General features: G+C 44.0%; 1 protein-coding gene across 4 annotated transcripts in view; it reads right to left on the minus strand.

Annotated features, from left to right (window-relative positions):
* Window positions 1-14,939, minus strand: part of FCHSD2 (FCH and double SH3 domains 2) — a 127,696-nt gene that overhangs the window by 6,586 nt on the left and 106,171 nt on the right. For 2 of the 4 annotated variants that reach the window (XM_086883626.1, XM_086883624.1), the window contains 8 exons: window positions 9,437-9,598; window positions 6,711-6,845; window positions 6,328-6,411; window positions 6,045-6,222; window positions 5,201-5,421; window positions 4,125-4,254; window positions 3,906-3,988; window positions 2,095-2,927 (listed from right to left, as the gene is read on the minus strand). In XM_086883626.1, coding sequence (XP_086739752.1) covers window positions 2,844-2,927; window positions 3,906-3,988; window positions 4,125-4,254; window positions 5,201-5,421; window positions 6,045-6,222; window positions 6,328-6,411; window positions 6,711-6,845; window positions 9,437-9,598 — 1,077 coding nt within the window. In that variant the 3' untranslated portion in view covers window positions 2,095-2,843. Of the gene's footprint in view, window positions 1-2,094; window positions 2,928-3,905; window positions 3,989-4,124; window positions 4,255-5,200; window positions 5,422-6,044; window positions 6,223-6,327; window positions 6,412-6,710; window positions 6,846-9,436; window positions 9,599-14,939 lie in introns of those variants that run through there. The other 2 variants (XM_086883627.1, XM_086883625.1) reach the window with 1 other exon arrangement.

The following is a 14,939-nucleotide window of genomic DNA, read 5'->3' on the forward strand; positions in this document are numbered from 1 at the left end:
GTACAACAGCTCTGAGGGAAGAGTGGAAGTGAAAAGAAATCCAACCCAAGCCAACAGCAAAGTTCCACGAGAGAAAAACAGCTTCCAAAAACACAGAGCACGTGGAAATTACAGCTCATTTGGCACCTATCACCTGCAGCAAAGTGGGATTGGCCCAGCAAGGAGGTGGTCACTGGCAGGCAGCTTCCCAGTGCAGCGAGAAAATCCAACATGGAAACGCAGCCCACAGAGGGATCCCAAACTGCAGAGGCTTGGGATACAGTGGGAATACTCCTGGCACAATTAGGGAAATCAAGCCTATTAAGGGACAATCACTCTGAAGGGTTGTTATCAATCACTCCCCTCGCTTTCTTTAGGCAATTATCCTAATTGCATCAAGGCTATTAAGCAATTATTTTGGTAACTGGAGCTTTGTTGCTGGCTCTTCGTTTTTGGCAATGTTTTGTTCTTTGTAAAAATGCCCCTTCCAAAAGATGTTCAAAGCTGACTTTAAGGATGTCCTTTTCCCGAAGCACAAGATTCAAATTTCTGTGTAAAAGCACAAATTCCCTCTCAAGAAAATGCTCATTTTTATCCCTGGGTTTTCCCTCAACCCCCCTTAATCCCAAAATCTCCCAGGGCACCAGGGATTTAGTTCCACTTTTTTATTATTCAACTTTTTATACATAATAAATACAAACTTTTTACAGCCAATATAAAGAAAGCATTTGCACTGATGCTTTCAGGGTGTACTGAGCTGTACACGATGCGACGGCCGATACATGCCCTGTATGAAGAAATCAAAGTTAAAAAGGAGGCATCTTTTTACAACTTTTCTTCCTTTTGCTTTTTTTTTTTTTGCTTTTTTTTTTTTACTTTTGTTTTTTAAATAAAATTAGCAGCTCTTACAGAAAATATTTTAAAATACAACTAAAGAGACTTTTAAATAAAAATTTTCTGGATTTTTGAAAGTCCGGGTGTGAAGGACACAGAAAAACTGGCCAAAGGAATCGAACGTGAACATTATGGCAAAAACTTGATTTTCTTCTGCGTTGTGAAGATCTCAAAATATTTGCAAACAGTTAAATTTTTTAATTTTTTTTTTTTTAACTTCTCTTTTTAAACTTAAGAATAAGTTTGATAAACACATAAAAAGACCTCAAACAGATCAACAGGACAAGAGGTGCAAAAGAAGGAATAATATGGAAAAGACTTCATTGGACAGTCACTGATCCCATAACTGATCCATGAATCGTTGTCCTCAGACAGCCCCACTCTTGGTTAAAGATCCCACTGGGAAAGGAGACTGGCAAGCACTGGGTGGCTCGGAGACCCAGCCTGGGTTGGGATTTCCAAGTATGTGCAAAGTTTATGATAAAATCTTGTTAAGATGAGTCGCTGGGTTTTTGTTGTAAATGCAGCCTCAAAAAATAGCCCTTGTTAGTAAACTAAAGGTAGAAAACTTACTGGCTTTGAAAAAAACCATGAAGACACAAGAGAACCTATAAACAGCTCCAAACCCAACCGCAGGATGCCTTTGATCTGAAGATCTCATCTGATGGAGAATGCTGACAATACTTTAGTCAGTACCCAAAGAAAAACGTGTTCTCGTCCAGTTTTTCCCCTCTCCTCCAACCATTCCACTCCACTTTCAACCTCAGAATATTCTTTGCCCTTTTCTCTCAAAAAAACCAAATCCAAGCTCCCTTTTCTGAGCTCTCTGAGGGAAATGTGAAACTCTTTTCCTCTCAGTTTCTTCCCTGAGAGGAACTGGGCACATCTTGGGCACGAAGGTGGTGTGAAGGCAGAACCAGGAGCTGCTCCTGGCTCCCTGGCTTTGGCTGGTTAATGGGATTGGGGTGGGAAAAAGCTACAGGACCATCCAATGCAACAACTAAATGCATGTAAATACTCTAAATGGAACTGCTAACTCTAGAACTCAGGTGGTTTGATGACAAAGATACACTGCTAACATTGGATAATAAAGTACACAGCAATAACTGGGATAAGAGTGACCCAAATGGTTTAAAAAAATCCCAAAAAACAAACCCAACAAAAAACCAAAATCCCCAAAATCTGCTAAGGAAAAAAAATAAAAGAGAAAAAGCAGCTCAATTTCCAGATCTAGATAAAATCTCACTTGCTTTTTTACTTTTCTACCCGTTGGTTTCTGCTGTGGAAGATGTTGCTGCTGGTTCAGCACCTCCGTGTTAGATCCTCTATGAGTAAATGCACTGAGTAAACACAAAAATCCAAAGGCAGAATGGTCAGCTGTGAATCACTGACAAGGGCAGCACCCGTGGAACGAACGCTTTTGCTTCTCCAGGAGATCATTTTCCCGTCTCTTCCTTTCTGCAGGGGGATTCAAGAGGAGCCAGCCTCTCCTTTAGACTTCTTTTTCTGTTCCCTTTTTCATTCTTTTGATGAATACCTGGTCAGGCAGGTGATGCTACTGGAAGGATCCACAATCTTTAACACATTCCTATGGCAACAGTAATATACTGTACTAATGCACAGGAGCAAAGGATGCTAAGACTAAGCTGCATGAACAGGGTTCTTTCTTTTGTCTCCACATAAAAACGGAGCATCTTCAGCCAAGAAAAAAAGCCAATCTTGGCCTGTCTTGGTTTGTGCTAAGAGAGGAAGAATGATGTCGAGAAATCCAAACAAACAAACAAAAAAAAACAAAAGGCACAAAATATTCATGACTGTGGGAAGGAATCCGCCAGGTCACTGCCACATAAAATCCTCCCTATCGCTCGCTCTAGTCCAAGTCTTCATCATGCAAAGGTGCCTAAAAACGAGATTGACCAAAAGCTGTGTTTGGCCTTGATTGTAGCACTACTAATTAGCCAGTCCCCTCGTTACACCAGAGTGATTTCCACGTCCTCGATCTTCTCGGTGGGCCGGCGGTGGTGCTGTGTCGGGGGCGGTGGAGCTGCTCGCACCTGCAACAGTCAGAACCGGCCTGTGACTACCCCAACACGGCCAAATTCCACCAGAAACCCCCCACATTTCCTGCACGGAGCTCCAGGCTCACCCCTCAAGATGATGCCCACAAACAGGTTTGTGTGTCCAGCTGGATGCAGCTCCCAGATCAGGGATGTTCCTCACGACCTGTCAAGATTCCTGCCAGGGAGCAACCCCACATCTACTCCATGGGTAAACCAGGATGTAAACCTGAGAAAAGCTCATCACATGCTGAATCTGACGGTGCTTTTCCCTGGAATTCCTGTGCAATGGAACTACCAGGATGTTTTGCTGCACCTGACTCATTTATACCTCATCACTGACCTCAACATCCCCAAAATTTGATGTTGTTTCACACTCTGCCACATCAGTCATTTTTGCTCCTGACAGAGATCAGCTTTACTGCCAACGGGGTTTTTAGGACACCACAATACACCAAACTTGCTCTGGAAAACATGAACTGTGGACCAACCCTGCACCAAACTGCCCAATACTACTGCAATATTCAGAATATATTATTTGAATATCCAAAAATTATCTTTTTTCTGAAATCTCATTCACTGAGAAGGCCAGAAAAAGACAAATTTTATGTTTTAGTATGATTTGGTTTAGGGTCCTGAAACCTCCAAAACTTGATTTCCAAGGTAATCATAGGAGATGGATTTTGTCAAGTTCTAAGTGATTTAATTCTTCCCTTCCTTTTCTGGAAAATGTCCTTTTTCTAGGCAGCAAAGACAACGCAAAATCCTCATCATTAAGAATCCAAACCCCTCAAACCAAAGGGGTTAGAAAGAAACAGAATCCCAAATGTGCAGGGAACTGCTGGAAAGCAGGAATTGTATCAACCATGGGACTGACCTCTTCTGGCATTCATTCCCCACCTCTTTTCCAGCTCTGTTTAGGGGCTGCTGCCCTTTGAACATCAATAAAAACCACAGGATTTGCTGGTCACTTACAGGCCGCAGTTTGCCGTAGGAACTTTCCGGAGGAATTCGTGGAGGTTGGGAGAATCCAGAGGACTCTGAACCAAAGCTGTTTTCTGAAGGAATAAGCAACACCCTATTACAAAGATGCCCCTGAGTATTGCTGAATTTCTGTTGCAAAAATGCTCTTTCTTTTCCTTTTTGGCCCTCTCTGAGAAGCCTTTACCCAAAATTAATTTGCAAATTTCTCACCGTTTGTCGATGGAGATCTGGGGAAAAACTGGGATCCTCTTTTATCCGGGCTGGGATAGGGGCTGGTGGGAGGCTGGTCGTACAGAGGCAGTGGTGGCAAGGAGTTGTTGGCCTTCGGAGTCGGGGATACCTGTGCCAAAAAGAGGGAGAAGCTGCAGCAAATCCTCCTCAGCACTTTTAACACACACACACACACCAGTCTTCCAACCCATCCCTACTCCTGCAAGTTCATTCTGCAGGAAAAGCAGCTGGCAGGGAAGTTTGGGAAGGAAACCCAAGGTATCCAACAAGGGATTCAAATTCTTTAAAATCACAGGTTGCTGCTGAACAGAAATTTTCAGCCTCTCCCAGATAATTCAGAGAGGCTTTTGAAGGTTATTCAAAACAAAAAGGTCGCTCGGCCAAGTGGGATTCACACAAAAGTGCTGGGATCGTGAGCTTTGTCCCCACCCAAATGCATTTAAATCTTCATTTTCATGGTCTTCCTCGATCAAGGAATAAAAATATTGAAAAGTTCTGTTTTGGAAACATGGAAGTGCAGTTTCTATCACCAAACTCCACATTGGAATGTGTCTGATTTTCTAATATGATATAAGGATTACAGAACTACACCGTGGAAATGAGGACGTTTTTGTAAAAATTACTGTAATACAAAACTTGGCAGTATCCCATCCCTCAAAACTGAGAGGATACAGAATGGATTTAAGTATGAAAACACTAAATTAGGGCTGAAAGAGCCTGGAATTCTCTTTTTGCCAGGTTGTGCCTGACATCTCAGTCTCTCATAAATTAATGACAGGAAGTAAACTGTGAATTTTCTCCTTTGATTCCTTTCTATCCAAATATCTGCCTTTATTCACAAATTTGCAAAAATACATCAGTTCATAGTTATTAGGCTGGGTAAGAAATTAAAATGCAAGCACTGAGGGTTTGGGTTGTTTGGTTTTTTTTCCTAAAATTGGTTCTGATTTTTTTTTTTTTCTTAAACTGGTTTTGATTTTTTTTCCCCTCTGAAGAAGTGACAGATCTTTGCAAATTGCCCAAACAATAAACCAGGCCAACCTCTCTTTCCATACCTGGATATCCCCAATCCACTGAGTCTCTCCGTTCTCCGAGGCCGTGAGCTCTTCCACCAACACCGAGGGGAAGACCCCGACGCGGCCGTTGAATTCTCCTTCCCAAAAGCCATCATCATCCTGGTTTTCCTTGTTCAGGATGCGGATGATGGCTCCCTCTGGGAAGGACAGCTCATCATCTGTCTGCCCCTCGTAATCATAAAGTGCTTTTACAAAACAGACTGCAAAATGGAAAAGGAAAAACCCAATGAGCTAAGGAAAAAAAATTTAAGACTACACAAAGTTTGATAGCTGGAGCTGATGATTTTGAAGTCCTTTTGAAGATTTTATTGTTGCTGAGCCAGATTATTCTGATTTTCCTTAATTTTAACCTCAGCTGTATGAACTAAAGAGGTGAATTATGCAGATTTAGTGTGAGAGAGATAATTACTGGCAATGGATGTGTTCAGATACGGGTCAGTCTCTCCCTGCACCTCTCTGAAAGGAGGTTGTGGCCAGGTGGGGCCTTTTCTCCCAGGAAACCTGAGACAAGACAAGAAGAAACGGCCCCACATTGCACTAGGGGAGGTTCAGGTTGGACATCAGGGAAAATTTCTTCCCTGGAAGAGTGATTAAACATTGGAACAGGCTGGGAAGTGGTGGAGTTCCCATGCCTGGAAGTGTTAAAAAATGAGCAGACTTTGCAATATGGTGGGATTTGATCAAAGGTTGGACTTCTTGGAGGTCTTTTCCAACCCTAATGATTCTGTGCCTCCATGAAATCTGTGGAAGTCCCCCAGACTCGATGCCCAGAGTGTTTCCAAGAGCCAGCTCGATATCCTATGTATTTTTAACTGGGATTTACCATTGGAGTCTCCGTTGAGGCTGCCTGGCACCAGGTCAGTGTCTGTGGAGTTGTTGGAGGTGTGGGACCGTGTGTCCAGCGCAGCCAGGGACTGGAGCATGCTCAGGAGGCTGCTGGAGGTTGGGAATTGCAGGTACTTCTCCGGCACATATCCCACCTGTCCCGCCTTGTTCCGTGCCTGTGAACCAACAACAGGAGCCATTCTCTGCCTGTGGACACTGCTCTGGAAAGAACCCCAGCATTTCCTCCCATCCCAGCTTCTGAAAAGCTCAGAAAATGATACCTTCACCCAGTCTTCCATATCTCCATCCTCAATGACCTCCAACACCTCGTGTTCCTCTATGGTCAGCTCATCTGGCTGAGAAGCCTGGAATGGAGGACAGGAAGGATGCAAAAGGAAAAGGCTTTAAGGGCAAGGCACAGGCAGTGGAGAGAACACACCCATCTAGACTTGTATTAGAAGTGATGTTTTTTTCAAAAACTGAAAGCTCTAACGTAATTTAAAACATCCCAACAAAAGTTCTACTGTTCACAAAAGCCCCTCTTCCTCAGAAGAGACAGATGGAACCTCCCTGAATCTCACCCTAAACACACATCAAGCTCCCAAAGGCACATTAATTATCTGTATGATTCATTTTTCTAAAAAAATTTTAAAAAGTCACTAACCTTATAGGAATAAACAACTTTGCAGGTGAGAGGGTAATTTCTGAGAGTACCAGAAGGACTAGAACTGCTATCATCAAAAACATCCATGCTGTCTTCAAACTCTTCACTTTCTTCCTTTTCTGCATCAGCATTGACCTGGTAAAACAAATTCCAGTTGGCATTAGAGCAGCTGCTAAAAAATTGGTGAAGAAATAACCATAAAAATGAGCTGGTTACTATTTTTCAGTGTTTGTTTCTTATGACTTATTGTTAAAGTAACTCAGCTGGATTTCTTTGTTCAAGCACAAGGACATTAAAAAGTACTGCAGAGGATTTTGGAAGCTCCAACTCAACTGCTGGACAGTTATGAAATCCGTTTTTCACATAATCTGTGACTAAAGTACTTTGGAGATGCCATTTCAATGGCACAAAAAACAGTTTAATGGATAAAAGAGAATTTATGCTACTGAAAGAGTAATGTACCTGTGACCACAGGTTATAAAATAAATCTGCAATGGAAATATTTAAAGTTTAAAAAAATAAAGCCCCAAATCAACCTTCTAGCTGGTGTACTCTGCACAGGAGATTTGCTGCAGTTTATAAGGAAAATTCTTAGAGACAGGAAGATTTGTAAAAACTTGCTATAAAAGTTTAAATAAAACCTGAAGTCAATGCGCTGGAAAAATACAAGTTTGGGTAAGACTGCCATGAGCTGTGCTTTGGCCTCGTGCCTGGGTTATGTTTTGAATAAATACTTTATCTCATGTGAAAAATGATGAATTATTCTGTGAAAACAGTTCTGTGAATCAAAGGCAACACTGTTATGCAGAGCCATCTTCCCTGTGTTTATTCCCATTAATTTGGGAGTGAATTCGGTGCTCCCTGTGAGAAGTGAGAGACTGATAAAACAACAAAAAAGCTGACCCTACAAATTCCCTGTGCAGTTTCCCTAAACCAGGTCTCTGACAGCTTTGTTCTTTTAGGCCTGGACTAGAAGAGCACAAAGCTTCATCATGTTCTGACTTAGTTTTTATTCTATTATTTCCAAACCAAATCCTTGCAGTTCTGGTGATTTTTTTTCCTCCTCATTAACTCTAATTCAAGAGCAGTCCTGCCTTCATCTCTCCTTTGGTGTGCTGATGTTGGGATAACCAAAACATTGTCCTACAGCTGGGTAAAGCTTTGGGAGATCAGCAACCAACTAGAGATTGTGGCAGATTTGAGGTTTCCCCTCCTGTTTCTCTGCCTTTTGCTGTGCATGGTCCCAGGGCTGACATCCAGCTGGGACATCATGGAAATCAGCAAATCATGTCTAGAAGGTTTGGGCAACATCTGCTCCTGGTTTTCTACCATGAGGAGGAAAAACACGCCTTCATTTCCAGCGCGTGGGCTGCTCTGAGCTCTGCTGGAATCATTTGGGAAGCAGGCATGGAGAGGGAAAACAGGAAACTGAGAGGTTGATAAAGCTCATCCTTCTGCAGAGTCTGGGATGGAAGATGGCATCAGCAAGGAATAAATGTATGGGTCAGAAGGACACTGAAGGTGTGGGACACGCAGCAAACACAGCCAGAAATGCAGGGGAGGTGATCAGAGAAACACATTATATACATGAAAAAAAATGGAAATATAACTAATTAACTAAATAACTTGTTTTATTGCACATATAACACAGATGGGTCCTGTTCCTGCTCCCTGGCAGCAGATCCCAACCTCCTTGGCTGTCCCCTCCTGTCAGGGAGCTGTGCAGAGCCAGAAGGGCCCTGATCCTCCTTTTCTCCTTCTGAGCCCCTTTCCAGCTCCCTCAGCCCCTCCTGGTGCCCCAGCCCCTTCCCAGCTCTGTTAAACACTGCCCACTGCTCCAGGCCGGAGTGAAAGTGCTGCTTGTTACAAACTGCAGTAATTCCTCTAAATTTTGGCATCATTTTGGTCCCAGCTCTAAGAATTCCATCTCTGGGCTGTCCCTATCTGACTTGCCAAGGTCAACAGAGCCTTTTTTAAATACAGGAGCCTACGTAAGTGTAAAAGGGGAAAATGAGACTCAGCTGAACCTCCCAGGCTGTGGCATTGCCTGGGACCAGCACGGGGGGCTCAGCTCCAGGGCTAACTATGCCATGTCTGGGGACACTGGGAATGAGGGACTGGGAACAGCCCAATAGGCACAGAGGGAAGTTAAAGGAGGTGGAGTACAAAAAGAAATGGAATAAAAGCGCTGTTTCACAGCTATGCAACAAATCCTCATCTATCGTGATCAGACAGGCTCTGAAGTGAAACTCAGCACAGGAACTCCTCTGGGATTTCAGAGGGCTGACACTCGGATCTGCACACCCAAAGATCTCAAGGTAACATTATAAACTATTAATGAAACTTCAAAGAAACACAGGCCTTGGACACTCACAGGGATCCAGGGGCAGCCACAGCTTCCCCTGTGCCAGGCCTCACCACTCTCACAGGGAACAATTCCTTCCCAATATCCCATCCATCCCTGGAAGCCATTCCCTGTGTCTTGTCCCTCCAGGCCTTGTCCCCAGTCCCTCTCCAGCTCTTCTGGAGCCCCTTCAGGCCCTGCAAGGGGCTCTGAGCTCTCCCTGGAGCCTTCTCCTCTCCAGGTGAGCACCCCCAGCTCTCCCAGCCTGGCTCCAGAGCAGAGGGGCTGCAGCCCTGGACTCTGCGTATCCCACGCTAGGTCAGGAGCAGCCCCTGCAGAGGTGCCACGGCCCTGGGGAGAGGTTTCCCCTCAGAACCCGTACCAGGTGTGCTGAGCCGTTGTTGGTGACCGAGGGCAGGTTGGCCCAGCGCTCGTTCTCCAGCTCTTCCATCACCTGGTTCATGGCGCTCTTCAGCCACGTGTCCACCGACACCCCGATCTGCTTCAGCAGCTCCAGCCGCGCCTCTGCCTTCAGCTTGATGATCTGGGGACACAAACACACACAGCTCTCAGCCCCTCAGGATCCCTCCTTGCCCCTTCTGGCTCCCAAAGCTGCTCTCTGTGGAAATGAGTCCCACTCCTCATTCCCTTGCCTGAGGAATGTGGCGTGACCCAAGACACAGGAATGGTTCTCTGGAGGCCCAGCCAGTCTCACCAGTTGCTGTTTTTTTAAATAACACCTGAGTTTATGCTCGCTCCCAATGCACACCCTTAAGTACTTCAGTGTAGCTTTAAACTCCAACAACCCAGTGCTTCCCAAAATGTTTAAAATTAGGAATATCCACAGCGCAGACCCTTCCAGGTGGTGACTAAGCTGGATGGGAAACACAAATAAACCTGACAGGATACACACACACACACACACACACACCAACCCACCAACTCCCAAACAAGGCTGTTTTCCACCAGCACGTGCCAGAGATCACAGGAAACTCATTTGTTATGGAAGCACAACATGCTAATAACCCCCAAATTAAGTAAGTATTATTGCACTCCAACAAACAGTTTCAGGATTTTTGTCTTCAGAACAGCATGAAAATGGAGGTTTTCTGACAGCTGCGTTCACTTCAGCATCTTGGCACACTGGCTGGCCGATGGAGCCAAGGATTTAACAAATTCATGGCAAAGCACCACCCTGATCCAAATTAGTTCACAGTCTAAACAGGAGGGTGGGAAGAGCAGCGTGAAGAAATTCAGCACTTCAGCAAGAGCAGATCTGCATCAAGAAGTGGAGGACAAACCCAGGGATAAAATTAAGGATATTTTTGTCCAGACCAGCTCTCTCAACACCCCCCTGCTGCCCTTGCTCATCAGAGGAACAAAAATCAAGTGATTTCCCAAAAATCCTTCAGTGAGTCACTGATGGAGGCAACAAAGGAAACCCTCTGAACCACCCTGGTATTCTTCCTGCATTCCCTTTCACAGCATTGGTCATTTTTAGCAAGTAGCAAAGTTTCATCTCCATTCTCTCCCTTCCAGCCCTTCCCACAGGGGTCTGAAGCACCTCACTGCAGCATCCCTGACACACCAAGCACTCAGCAGCACTGGGAATCCAAGCAAAACCAGCAAAAACAGGTGAGTTCAGGCAAAAACAGGAAGGAAATTCCCTTTCCAGTAGTGGGTGAAGCACAGCAGACTATGAAGAATATGTGTGCAGTGAATTCAAATGCCAACAGGTGCCGGGTAGATATTTATCTCTTACACAAATCCTTACTCTGTACAAAATTCTGTGTTGAGCTGAAGTGTTACAGGTATTTTTCTCATTTTTGACATGCTGCTGCACTTACAGAATCAGAGAATCCTATCTTTCTACTAAGAAATCAGAGACAAAATGACTGTTAACTTTATTAAGCTGAACCCTCTAAAGATGTCTCCATTTTCACTTAATTTGTGAAGGTGACTTTAAACCTGTCTCCACCAAACCACTTTTGAGAGAGATTATTTTGAATTCTGTGTAGAAGAAGTGTGATTTTTAAATAGTAGGTCAGTTGTAAGAGGGAAATATATGATGTCAGATTTATCTTCACAGGGCTACAGCTGCATGCACACACTCTGCCCCAGTCAGGGATGGAGAAAGGAGGATGGGACAACTTTGAGAGGCGTTTCCCACGGGAAAAGCCAAAGCCACTGAGCCAAGGAAGTTTCCACTTCTTCATGCAAGGGGTCTCCAGGTGAATGATTAACAGTGAATAGTGTTCAGAGAGCTGAGAAAAGGAGGAAACATTAAATACATTAATGTGCATCCCTTCTCTACAAGATTTTGAACAAACCTGCTCCAACCTTGGAGCTGCACAGGGCAGGGAGAACAACCTCAATTCACAGAATCCCAGAATGTTTTGGGTTGGAAGGACATTAAAATCACACAGTGGCACCCCCTGCCATGGGCAGGGACACCTTCCACTATCCCAGGGTGCTCCAAGCCCTCTCCAGGCTGGCCTTGAATATGTAAATATATATGAATGTATGTATTTACTTGTGAAGTAGCTTCCCCTAACTCGCCTTTACATCCTGACACCCATTTATGAGCACTTTCCCTGTGCCTCCACCAAGGAATTGCTCAGCCCAGTTGTTTTGCTGCTTACCTTGTTATGCAATTTCCCATTAGGCTGAGTTATGCTACAGCAATAAACATTGGTCCAGGCTGCTACAAACATCTGCATTTGCTGTTAGTCCTCGCTCTGCTGTAGTTTGTTTGTACAAATTGTGAGCTGAAATAAACAAGCTGCTCCAAAATCCCTGAGTGTACTTGACAAGAGGTTTTAATTCAATGTACCCAGCAAATCCAATGGAGTTCCCCTCCCTGTTTACACCCAGGAGCCTTAACAGTCAACAAATGTTTGTTCCAAACCACAAATGCTTTGAGTTTAATTCCATTGCAGACAAGCCATGAAAGTACCAGGAGCATTAGGTCAGGCCTGCACTTGAAAGTTATTTACGAGCTGAAATTATTTTTTTTACCTAAATAATTATGCTGGTAGACCAGAGTTAACAGCTTCCTACCTGTAGGAAAAATACAAATAAAATACCACTCAGGAGCAGAACTTTATTCTGCTTCTCACACAGGGACAGCTACACATTTAAACATGGTTTAGTGGTGGCCTTGGCAGTGCTGGGTTGGACTGGATGATCCTGGAGTGCCCTTCCAACCTCAGTGACTCTGTGATTCTATAAAGATACAAACATTTCATTCAAACATCACTCCCTCTGAATTAGCTGGGCTTTGATGCTTTCATTATGCCAGAATAAAATGTAAAAGTAACCAGGGCAATAGTGGTGATTTCATCAGCATTTCACCACACTGTGCCACAAGCTTTTCTGGAAGTCTTGTTCCCTTGAAAGATCATCCCATTCAAAACTAAACAAGGCTTTAACCACTGGTGTCCCCTGCCTCCCACTGGATGGTCCCCAGGGACTCTTCTGCTGTGCCCCCCAACTGAGTGACCTCCACTGGCAGACTCCAAACTATCTTAAACCAAGTGACCCTGGCATTCCCAGCAACCCTGAGCATCTCCAGGAAGGCAGCTGAGCTTCCAAAGGCCAGGAATGCTGGAATCCAGCGCTGGCTCTGAAATCTGGGCGCTGCCCAAATTTCATTGTTAGGAAGTCTCACTGCAGGACAAACATTTTCCTGTGTAGCAGTGGAATTGCTGTTTACAGTCACCAATTACTGGTTAATAGCTCACGACTGGGGTATTTTTACACTGATTAAAAAACCATCAGCCACCCACAAAATCTACAAACTCTGCTGGGGGGTTCCTGCTTCTCTGAGCGGTTCTTTCTGCTGGGAAGATCTGAGAAGATGAAAGGAAAAACCACCCAAGTTTTAGAAAATATAAACACTGTTATCTATTCCTCACATACCTAACGTTGCTCCACATGGGAGATGCAATAGTTTTGTTTATTTACTGTTCCAGTCTTAATTAAGCAATGGTTTTAGACCCACAGCTTACTCAAGATGAAGATACACAACTGCTCTGCAAGGCGTGGAAATGAAACCCAGCAGAACACTACAGAGCTGTTCCCCATCCCCAGGAGAGAAAAGGGTTGGAAAGAAACCCAGAGCTCCTTCACATCCCACAAACACCTCGGATCCAAGTCCATTTATAAAGGTGTTCAGATAAAAACCACACAGAAATGGAGCAAATGTTGCCCTTTCAAATATTCTGGCTTAGGTTTTTGTTAAAACCAGTTTCAAATGGATCTTCCTGAAAGCAGAGTTGCTTTACCTGTCATGGCTTTTCAAGGTGCAGAACAAATTCTGGGCCTTGCCCAGATTTTTTTTCTCTTCAAGAATTCAGAATTATTTCTTTTACACAGAAGTTGTACTTAGGAGCTTGGTATAGATACTAAAATCAGATTACATTAGGATTATGAGGAGACCCAAACTATCTTCTGTGAGAAATGTTTTATTCCACTGCAATATTTTTTCAGTGGCAGGAAAAAAAAAATGTTGAATCCTAGAATCCTGGAATCATTTAGGGTGGAAAATCCCTCTAAGAATCTAACAATTCCCCCAGCACTGCCAAGGCCACCACTGACCATGAACCCCAGAGGTTGGACACTCTCATTTGGCAAATTCTTTTAGCCAGGAAGAAATCAGTGTGGAAAGATTCTGGCAAAACATTCTGGGAAGACATTATTTCTGTCCCCATTTGGAAACACTTTTTGTTGAAATTCTTGGGTTTTTTAATTGAAAATATATTAAAATGAATGATATTATAATGAAATCATTCTCTTCAGGAAAAGTTAAAATTTGGGTCACTGGAATTATGATACAGTGATAGGCAGACATGACTATAGATCAATTTTATTTATAATTAAGTCTTGGAATGCCCTAAACTTCTCAAAACCCTAAGCGAGTCTTATTCCATGTAGTTCAGTTTTAAATCACAGCCCACTGTGGTAAAGTAGGTGTGGATGAGGAAATAAACCAAATAATTCAACTTGCACTGCCTTGCTGGGGTTTGGGGTGGAAAACCCAAACCTGTGGCAAACCCAAACCTGTGGCAAAACCAACCCAACCAAAAAGACAAATCCTGTCCAACACAACTCACTTAAAATCTGGCTCCTTTTTCTGCACCAGGTGGGGAATTAGCTCATAAATTACATTTTCCACCACAACACTGAGTGAGTTTCTTTTCTAAGTGGGAGGCTGGGAGCGAGGTTTGTACAGCTATTCCAGGAGTTAATTTATATGCTAAATAATCTGCATGGACTGAAATCCAACGAGGCTGTTGGGGTGAAGCAAATGGGGAATCAGACACTGGCACACATAACACTCTCCCAAGTGAATTCCAAGGTTAAGGAAACAGAGGGAAAGCTATTCCTGGGGAAGAATCCACCTGCACAGCTCCAGCCCAACCAGCAGACGGGTTTTTCCCAAGCTCAGGCACATAAAACATTAAAGATCCTGAAGTACTGGATTTGTAGGGTTTAAGAACCCTCTCAAGCTGTTGGGAACTGGGCTTGAATGGAAATCGCCTGGATCCTGTAAGGAGGTAAGTGTCTGTAAAATGTATGTATGCAAACATTTATTATCACGCTTCTCTGTGGTCCTGGGGTGAACACTGGGTCTTCAGAGAGTGAAAAATGTTACGGACATCTCATAACCAAAACATTCAGTAAGACTTTGGCAGAGGCTGGATAAGAAACACCCCAAAGCCCATCACCTTCCACTGTCCCAGGCTGCTCCAAACCCTGGCCAACCCAGCCTTGGGCACTTGCAGGGATCCAGGGGCAGCCACAGCTGCTCTGGGCACCCTGTGCCAGGGCCTGCCCACCCTCCCAGCCAGGAATTCTTTCTCAATATCCCATTTGTCCCTGCC

Source organism: Cyanistes caeruleus, chromosome 3, assembly GCF_971803275.1.
Source record: "Cyanistes caeruleus chromosome 3, bCyaCae1.hap1.1, whole genome shotgun sequence".
Classification (NCBI taxonomy): domain Eukaryota; kingdom Metazoa; phylum Chordata; class Aves; order Passeriformes; family Paridae; genus Cyanistes; species Cyanistes caeruleus.